The sequence below is a fragment of the Salvelinus sp. IW2-2015 genome, unplaced genomic scaffold (genome assembly GCF_002910315.2).
Source record: "Salvelinus sp. IW2-2015 unplaced genomic scaffold, ASM291031v2 Un_scaffold2123, whole genome shotgun sequence".
NCBI classification, from domain to species: domain Eukaryota; kingdom Metazoa; phylum Chordata; class Actinopteri; order Salmoniformes; family Salmonidae; genus Salvelinus; species Salvelinus sp. IW2-2015.
The window spans coordinates 1-10524 of NW_019943458.1; the positions used below are offsets into that span (position 1 = coordinate 1).

At 41.4% G+C, this 10524-nt stretch overlaps 1 protein-coding gene across 1 annotated transcript in view; it reads right to left on the reverse strand.

The window, feature by feature from the left end:
* Positions 1-3074: 3074 nt before the first annotated feature.
* LOC112073013 (death-associated protein 1 homolog) overlaps positions 3075-10524 on the reverse strand; it is a 27845-nt gene continuing 20395 nt past the window's right edge. The window contains exon 4 of the mRNA XM_024140392.1: positions 3075-4178. Within this exon, the coding sequence (XP_023996160.1) occupies positions 4059-4178 (120 nt within the window). The 3' untranslated portion in view covers positions 3075-4058. The remainder of the gene's footprint in view (positions 4179-10524) is intronic.

The window sequence follows — 10524 nt, forward strand, 5'->3', positions numbered from 1 at the left end:
TTAGTATATATTATGGTGTGGGATCGTATAATATTATGTGTGTGTAGATGGGTTGTAGTAGTTAATATTATGTGTGTAGTGTAATAGTATGGTGTGTAGATGGTGTGTAGAGTATAATATTGTGTGCAGTATAATATTATGGTGTGTAGATGTGTAGTATAATAGTATGGTGTGTTAGAGTATAATATTTATGGTGTGTGTGGAGTATAATATTATAGTGTGTAGAGTTTAATATTACATTGTGTAGATGGTGTTGTGTGTAGTTTATCACAAAGTTAAGTACCAGTCAAAAGTTTGGACACATCTACTCAGTCAAATGTTTTACTTTTATTCTTACTATTTTCTACATGTAGAATAATAGTGAAGACATCAAACTATGAAATAACACATATGGAATCATGAAGTAACCCCCCACAAAAATTGTTAAACAAATCAAAATATATTTTTATATTGAGATTCTTTGAAATAGCCATCCTTTGCCTTGATGACAGCTTTGGAAACTCTAACCAGCTTCATGAGGTATTCACCTGGAATGCATTCCAATTAAAAGGTGTACCTTGTTAAAAGTTATTTGTGGATTTTTTTCCTCTTATATGCATTTGAGTCAATCAGTTGTGCTGTGACAAGGTAGGGGTGGATACAGAAGATAGCCTATTTGGTAAAAGACCAAGTCCATATTATAGCAAGAACAGCTCAAATAAGCAAAGAGAACAACAGCCCATTCATTACTTTAAGACATGAAGGTCAGTCAATCCAGAAAAGTTTCTTCAGGTGCAGTCGCAAAAACCATCAAGCGCTGTTATTAAACTGGCTCTCATGAGGACCGCCAAAGGAAGACCCAGAGTTACCTCTGCTGCAGAGGATACGTTCATTAGAYTTACCAGCCTCAGAAATTGCAGCCCAAATAAATGCTTCACAGAGTTCAAGTAAACATCTCAACATCAACTGTTCAGAGGAGACTGAATCAGGCTTCATGGTCAAATTGCAGAAAAGAAACCACTCCTAAAGGACACCAATAAGCAGAAGAGACTTGCTTGGGCCAAGAAACACAAGTAATGGACATTAGACCAGTGGAAATCTGTCCTTTGGTCTGATGAGTCCAAATCTGAGATTTTTGGTTCCAACCGCCGTGTCTTTGTGAGACGCAGAGTAGGTGAATGGATGATCTCTGCATGTGTGGTTCCCACCGTGAAGCATTTTTWAAATTTATTTTACATTTATTTAACTAGGCAGGTCAGTTAACTTCTCTAGGGTAGGGGGCAGCATTCGGAATTTTGGATGAAATGCATGCCCAAATTAAACTGCCTGCTTCTCAGGCCCAGAAGATATGATATGCATATATTATATATTAAAATAGTGTCTGAGTATAACAGAACTGATTTGGCAGGCGAAAACCTGAGAAAAATCCATTCAGGAAGCAGTTTTTTTGTTTTTGTTGTAGTTTTCTATTCAATGCCATTACAGTATCCATTGAATTAGGACTCAAATTGCAGTTTCTATGCCTTCCACTAGATGTCAACAGTCTTTAGAKATTGTTTCAGGCTRGTATTCTGAAAAATGAGCAGTCTGAATGAGTGGACCCTAAAGTGTCACAGAGCTTTTTCATGCYCGAGACGGAGAGAGTGCGTTTCTTGTTTACCTTTTAAATTGACGACGTTATTGCCCGGTTGAAATATTATCGATTATTTAGGCTAAAAACAACCTGAGGGTTGAATATAAACATCGTTTAACATGTTTCTATGAACTTTACGGATACAATTTAGATTTTTTTGTCTTCCTGTTTTGACTGCGTTTGAGCCTGTGGATTACTGAAGAAAACGCGCAAACAAAACTGAGGTTTTTGGATATAAAGTGACTTTATCGAACAAAAGGAACATTCATTGAGTAAATTAATGTCTGCTGAGTGCAACCATATGAAGATCATCAAAGGTAAGGGATTAATTTTATCTCTATTTCTGACTTGTGTAACTGTTCTACTTGGCTGGTTACTGTTTGTAATGATTTGTCTAGTGGGCTATGTTCTCAAATAATCGTAAGGTATGCTTTCGCCGTAAAGCATTTTTAAAATCTGACACCGTGGTTGGATTCATAAGAAGTTAATCTTTAAACCTATGTAAAATATGTTTTGTTTTCTGAATTTTTATAATGAATATTTCTGTATTTGAATTTGGCGCCCAGTAGTTTCACTGGCTGTTGAAGAGGTGGAACGCTAAGGTCTCACGTACCCAAGAGAGAACAAATTCTTATTTTCAATGACGGCCTAGGAACAGTGGGTTAACTGCCTTGTTCAGGGGAAGAACGACAGATTTGTACCTTGCCAGCTCGGGGATTCGAACTTGCAACCTTTCGGTTACTAGTCCAATGCTCRAACCACTAGGCTACTCTGCCGCCCCCTGGAGGAGYTGGTTGGATGGTGCTTTGCTGGTGACAGTCTGATTTATTTACTTAACCAGCATGGCRACCATAGCATTCTGCAGCGATGCGCCATACCGTCTGGTTTGCGCTTATTTGTTTTTCAACAGGACAATGACCCAAAACACACRTCCAGGCTGTGTAAGAGCTATTTGACCAAGGAGAGTGATGGAGTGCTGCATCAGATGACCTGGCCTCCATAAATCACCCAACCTCAACCCAATTGAGATTTGGGATGAGTTGGACCACAAGTGAAGGAAAAGCAGRCAAATAGTGCTCAACATATGTGGGAGCTCCTTTAYGACTGTTGGAAAAGCATTCCAGGTGATTTCCTTATGAAGGTGGTTGAGAGAATGTCAAGAGTGTGCAAAGCTTTCAAGGCAAAGGGTGGGTACTTTGAAGAATCTGAAATATAAAAAATATTTTTTAAACACTTTTTGTATAATCACATGATTCCTTGTGTATTATTTCATAGTATTGATGTCTCCACTATTATTCTACAATGTAGAAAAATATAAAGAAAAACTCTTGAATGAGTAGGTGTGTCCAAACTTTTGACTGGTACTATATATGCAGGTCACTAAGATTAATACACAACATTTGTTCACAGACAATACAAAATGACATAATTACCCAGTAACATTGAAGACATAAAACAATGATTTTAAAGTTAAATCTTTATTTATTATGACAACCACACCTAAGTCCATTCACAGACTAAGGATTTTTTAATATATTTTTTTACACTTTATAAACTAAAAATCCTTCTTGATTAAATAAAGTCTGAAATTATAGTTGACATGAACAACACCTGGCATAAACGGGATGGTGTGTATTTGCGGTCTATGACAACCATAGAGAGACTCATCTTGTATCTGTGCCATTATAGCACCTCAAACCCTAATCTCAATTTTGAAGTTGTCAGTTTTCTTCTACGTCACGATTGGCTGATCGCTCCTGATGACCAGGTTGGACATGACTCCAACAGGGTCACCAGGAGGGATCAGCCAATGAAGTTGGATGTCCCACTCGATTGACTACATTAAAATGGTGGAAGGCCTTAATTTCGCTGCCCATGCAAAGGCTGCCTTTACGCAACTAGAGGCCTCTATCATTTTCTATGATGACAGGTTCTTAGTTCATAGAAAGTTAAGAACAAAGAGGAAATGGAATCATATGGAATGCTTAACAAGGGTTGCCCTGGTAACCTGAGCACATATGAAGATTGGGTGCATGCTTGATTGGGTTTCTGTAGTTCTTTGATTGGTTGATTTCTGTTTCTGTGGTTCCACACCGTTTCTTTCACTTTGCTTTCTGGCACATAATTGGTGGGTTGCAGGCTTAAGAAGCTGCTTTCTGGCTACTATGGTCTGTGAGGACAGTTGTGGCGGGAAGGCAGGAGCTTGAGCTCATCTCTGGCTTATGATTGGTTGTTGGGTTGGTCGGTAGGCTGCTGTGGTCCATTGATCACATTGCGTTGGCTTTCCCTTAGGCACAGATCTAGGATCAGCTTCCCTTCCTCAAATCTTTACTTAAGCATTGGACGGGGTAAACACAAAACTGATCGTAGATCTGTGTTTGTGGTGATTACTTGTGAGGCCAGTTGTAGCAGAGTTAGTGGAGGGAGGGTAAGCTTGGCGGTAGCCTCACTTGCGGGGCTGGTGAATGTGCTGAGTGAGGTGCTGGTTCTGGGGCATCTTGGTGATAGACGGCTGGGGCTTCTGGTGAGCTACCTGGGCCGCTGCAGGGGTGAAGTCCTTATCACCCTGGGAACAGAACCACACAGACAGTTAGTACAGCTGTGTTACAGAACACAGACACTTAGTACAGCTGTGTTACAGAAACTTACACAGTATCTCAGAATTCTTTGAAATGCAATTTTTTTACCACATATTTTCCTCAATCTGATTCCAGACCATTTATTCAGAGCCCTATAGATACTGTTTACATGACACTGGCCTTAGTGCTGCTCCATGTAGTTTCTATCACTTGTATGTATAGGTAAAAGAACAGATTCGAGTCGGATATGCATTTTTATTTGAGTCACTTCAAAAACTGCAAGTGTAAACAAGGCTATAGATAAGAGTTGTGTTGTTACAGTAGGGAAATCAGAATATCTGAAGCTAGAGCACACACACACACAGGACAGGCAAAACTGTAGTGTTGTATGTGCCATGTCTGTGTTTTGTAATGTTCATGAAGGCCATCTCTTTTTGGTCAGATAACGGTTGCAGTTTATGACCATAACTACTATTGAAAACAATTCAGACAGCTGATGTATTAGATCTAGAAGCRAGGGAGGTGACAGACCTCGTTACCCAGGTTAGGAGACCTACATCTGGGCATCTCATCACTCTGAACCCCCTTATGGTACGATAAAAAGGAACTAGTATGTAGTCTGAACTATATAGGGAAATCTGTGTTGACGGTCTGTTGTGTTTCATTCCCGGAAAGTCATAAAGTAACTGTCCAGTGAAAATCGCACTTTTAAAAAGTCCATATTCTGTTAACTCATACCCAAATAATGTTGTTGACTCATCCTATATTCGTTTGTGGCCAAAGCTTTGGATAAAAACAAAAACGTTAAAAACCCCACCTCTAACTTCTCCCTCAAAGAGAGGATGACCTGGCCAAATCAGCAGTCTACTCGCATGAATATTTTTTATGACCGGTATACGCCCACACCATTCTGTTGTCGGGGTACGCCCACACCATTCTGTTGTCGGGGTACGCCCACACCATTCTGTTGTCGGGGTACGCCCACACCATTGTGTGTCGGGGTACGCTCACACCATTTGTTTGTCGGGGTACGCCCACAGCATTCCGTTGTCGGGGTACGCCCACAGCATTCCAACAATTGGACGGAAAACTAGTTCCCTCATATTGTAAATTATAGATCATATTTTTTTTGTAAACATAAATACATTTATGCATGGATGGATTCATATTATGATGCAGTAGGGAGACCAGATGGAAGGTCACATCATCTATATAAACCTCTGGAAAAAACACACTCGATTAGGGTCAAACTAGGATGGGGATACATCTAGGAGTTTGATAGAGTTTCAAGTTGAAATGCTACATTCACAAGTACAGTGAAATGGCTTTCTTGCTTCTCTAAACTCAACAATGCAATAATCAATGTAGCACTAGAAATAACGTAAAACAAAAACACAACAAATAAAAACACAAGTAAACATACTATATACACAGGGTCAGTCAGTTCCAGTACCATATTTACAATGTGCAGGGATACTGGATTGATAGAGGTAGATATGTATAGGGTAAGGTGACTAGGCATTAGGATATATGATAAACAGAGTAGCAGAAGCGTATATGATAATTGTATGTGAGTGGGTGTGCAGAGCCAGTGTAAATTATGTTGTTACAGCCTGAACTCAAAATGGATTTCTCCCCCAAAAAAATCCCCCCCCATCAACAAAAAAACCCATACTGACAAAGTGAAAATATGTTTTTTYGAATTGTTTGCAAGTTGATTTATTTACATTGGATAAAAAGCAGACAGAGCTACAAAATGGTATTTCATACACTGCATGAGGAACAATGGGAAAGTAATTCTGCTTTGAAAGTTGATAAACTTGTAACCCCTTTGAATGTTTTGGTAACTACTGGAGAGCTTTGTCTACACCCATTCAGCATCGTTCACACCCTTAAGCTTTAGCCCCACCCATCTCTTTAAGGGTTGATCCGAGCGTTCTGTGCTAACAGTCAAGCACTCAAGCTAACTGGCTAACGTTGGCTAGCTACTTCCAGACACAAATGAGAACAGCTCACTGACCATTTTACTCACCCTAACAGAGTTGGTTAGGCTGTTTTTATGTTATCCAGAGCGTTGGTGACTTCAACTGTGCTGCTGGCAACAACRTACGCTTTTTTTTGCCAACGTTTACTGACACTGGCCATATTCAACGGGTGTCGCTAACCAACTAGGTTCAATGTCAGCTAGCTAACATTAGGGTATGACTAGCAAAGCAAATGGCTCTGAGATACAAATAATAAGATCATACACGTAATGTTAGCTAGCTAGCGAACAGTACATTTTAACTTGAAATGAAAATGACTCAATTAGAAACATGMAAAATCTGAAAACGTAGCTAGCTAGACTATCTTACCTATATACGTCATGGATGGACGCTTCTCCCTGACATGAATGCCATGGTTGCCCTTAGTTTGAAGATGTAATCCGGAGACAGGTATTTTCTCCATGTCCTTAGCTATCAGACTCTAATTCCACTGATTTCAAAACTCGGTCCTCCAGAAAGTGGAGAGCAACACTTATGCAGTTCTACTACGCGATAAATCTTAAAAAATGCCACATTAGACAAGATTACCTTCATATACAGACCAGCTCAAATATACAGAAGCGTGCTATATGGCAGACCAATCCTAACTCATCTCTCAGCATGTCCAGCCCACTCATTATCTCAGCCAACCATGGCTAACCGGAAGGTTGCTGGCTTTTTCTGTGGCATTTTGATWWAAAAWAAAYAAAAGTTTACATTCAAATGGCCCTCTTGTGAAGTAGTGACCTGCGACATACACCTAGTTWCCTGAAACGAGTCACATTTTCAAGTCTTGCCATAGATTTTTAAGACGATTTAAGTCAAAACTGTAATTAGGCCACTCKGGAGCATTCAATATCATCTTGYTAAGCAACTCCAGTGTATATTTGGCCTAGTGTTTTAGGTTACTGWCCTGCTGAAAGGTGCATTTGTCTCCCGTTGTCTGTTGGAAAGCAGACTGAACKATGTTTTCCTRTAGGATTTTGCCTGTGCTTAGCTTTATTCCATTTCTTTTTAGCCTAAAAAAAAAGCTCCATAGTCCTTGCCAATGACAAGCATACCCATAACATGATGCAGCCACCACCATACCTGAAAATATGAAGTGGCACTCAGTGTAGTGTTGGATTTTCCTCAAACATAACACTTTGTATTCAGGACATTTTTTGCAGTTTTACTTTAGCCTTATTGCAAACAGGATGCATGTTTTACAATATTTTGTATTCTGTACAGGCTTCTTTTCATTTAGTTAGTATTGTGGAGTAACTACAATGTTGTTGATCCATCCTCAATTTTCTCCTAACACAGCCATTAAACTCCGTAACCGTTTTAAAATCACCATTGGCTTCATGGTGAAATCCCTGAGCGGTTTCCTTCCTCTCCGGCAACGGAGTTAGGAAGGACGCCTGTATCTTTGTAGTGACTGAGTGTATTGATACCCCATCCAAAATGTAATTAATAACTTCAAGATTAAAAGTATTAATTTTACCCATCTACCAATAGGTGCACTTATTTGCAAAACATTGGAAAACCTCCCTGACCTGTGTAGTTGAATCTGTGTTTGAAAATCACTGCGCGACTGACAGACCTTACAGATAATTGTACATGGCCAAAAGTATTATGCTCGAACATCTCATTCCAAAATCATGGGCATTAATATGGAGTTGGTCCCCCCTTTGCTGCTATAACAGCCTCCACTCTTCTGGGAAGAATTTCCACTAGATGTTGCAACATTGCTTCCATTCAGCTTCAAGAGCATTAGTGATGTTGGGTGATTAGGCCTGGCTCACCGTCGGCGTTCCAATTCATCCCAAAGGTGTTCGATCGAGTTGAGATTAGGGCTCTGTGCAAGCCAGTCAAGTACTTCCACACCGATCGACAAACCATTTCTGTATGGTCTTCGCATTGTGCACTGGGCCATTATGCTGAACAAAAAAGGTCCTTCCCCAAACTGTTGCAACAAAGGTGGAAGCACAGAATCTTCTAGAATGTAATTGTATCCTGTAGCGTTAAGATTTCCCTTCACTGGAACTAAGGGGCCGGAACCATGAAAAAACAGCCCCAGACCATTATTCCTCCTCCACCAAACTTTACAGTTGGCACTATGCATTCAGCCAGGTAGCGTTCTCCTGGCATCCGACAAACCCAGATTAGTCCGTCGGACTGCCAGATGGTGAAGCSTGATCCATCACTCCATCACGCATTTCCACTGCTTTAGAATCCAATGGCGGCGAGCTTTACACCACTCCAGCCGACGCTTGGCATTGTGCATGCTGATCTTAGGCTTGTGTGCAGCTGCTCGGCCATGGAAACCCATTTCATGAAGCTCCCGGRGAACAGTTCTTGTGCTGACGTTTCCTKCAGAGTCAGTTTGGAACTTTGTAGTGAGTGTTGCAACCAAGGACAGACAATTTTTATGCGCTACGGCACTCGGCGGTCCTGTTCTGTGAGCTTGTGTGGCCAACCACTTCTCAGCTGAGCRGTTGTTGCTCCTAGACGTTTCCACTTCACTACAGCAGCACTTTGACCGGGGCAGCTCTAGAAGTGCAGAAATTCGACAAGCTGACTTGTTGGAAAAGTGGTATCCTATGATGGTGCCACGTTGGAAGTKACTGAGCTCTTCAGTACGGGCCATTCGACTGCCAATATTTATCTATGGAGAATGCATGGCTGTGTGCTCGATTTTAACAACTTGTCAGCAACAGGTTTGGCTGAAATAGCCTAATCCACACATTTGAAGGGGTGTCCACAWACAATTGCACGACATGGCCAAAAGTATGTGTAGGGTACAGCGAGGAGCTTGTCATTCAAAAATCATGTGAAACACTATTATTGTACACAGAGTGAGTCCATGTAACTTATTATGACTTTGTTAAGCAAAGGGGTTGAATACTTTGACTCAAGACATTTCAGCTTTTAATTTTTTTATTAATTTGTAAAAACATCATTCCACTTTGACATTGAGTATTATGAGTATTGTGTGTAGGCCAGTGAACACAATCTCAATTGAATTCCTTTTAAATTCAGGAGCTACAACATTTTGAAAGTCAAGGTATGAATACTTTCTGAAGCACTGTATGTGCTATTGTGTGTGTGTGAGCAAATTATGAAGTGTGTGTGTTGGAGTGTCAGTGTCCATAGAATAAAATTAAATCAAGTGTCAACTCAGATAGTCCAGTTAGCTATCGTTGCTATCAGTTAGCTATCAGTTTAGCTATCCAGTTAGCTATCCAGTTAGCTACCAGTTAGCATTCCAGTTAGTATTCCAGTTAGCTATCCAGTTAGCTCCGTTTAGCTATTCCAGTTAAGCTTTTATGGCTTGGGAACAGAAGCTGTTTAGGAGCCTGTTGGTGTAAGACTTGAAGCAACGGTACCGTGCGGAAGCAGTGAGAACAGTTTATGGCTTGGGTGGCTTGAGATCTTCCGGGCCTCCATTTCACACCGCCTGATATAGAGGTCCTGGATGGCGGAGAGCTCAGCCCCATGTACTGGGCTGTCCGCACCACCCTCTGTAGTGCCAAATCTTTTCAACCTCCTGAGGGGAAAGAGGCGCGTGTGTGGACCATTTTAAGTCCTTAAATGATGTGGACACTGAGGAACTTGGAGCTCTTGACCCGCTTCACTGCAYCCCCATCCACGTGGATGGGGCTGCAGGACTAAGCACACACCCCTGTGTTGAGGATGAGTGTGGCGGAGGTAATGTTACCTACAACGGCTATGCGAAGTTGCTGGATATTGGAGGGAACTAGAACACACCACTGTTGTACACATCGATTCAGAGCATCCCAAACATACTCAATGGGTGACATGTCTGGTGAGTATACAGGCCATGGAAGAACTGGAACATTTTCAGCTTCCAGGAATTGTGTGAAATCTTATGCCTGCCCATACCATAACCCAACCTCCACCATGGAGCACACCGTTGACATCAGCAAACCGCTTGCCCACACGACGCCATCCAAGCTGTCTGCCAGCTGCCCGGTACAGTTCAAACCGGGATTCATCCGTGAAGAGCACAAGGTGAGCATTTCCCCACTGAAGTCAATTACGACACCCAACTGCATTCAGGTCAAGGCCCTGGTGAGGACAACGAGCTTCCCTGAGACGGTTTCTGACTGTTTGTGCAATAATTCTTCAGTTTCATCAGSTATCCGGGTGGCTGGTATCAGAAGCCGGATGTGGAGGTCCTGGGCTGGCGTGGTTACACGTGGTCTGCGGTTGTGAGGTCGGTTGGACATACTGCCAAATTCTCTAAAATGTAATTTGAGGCAGCTTATGGTACAGAAATTAACATTCAATTATCTGGCAACAG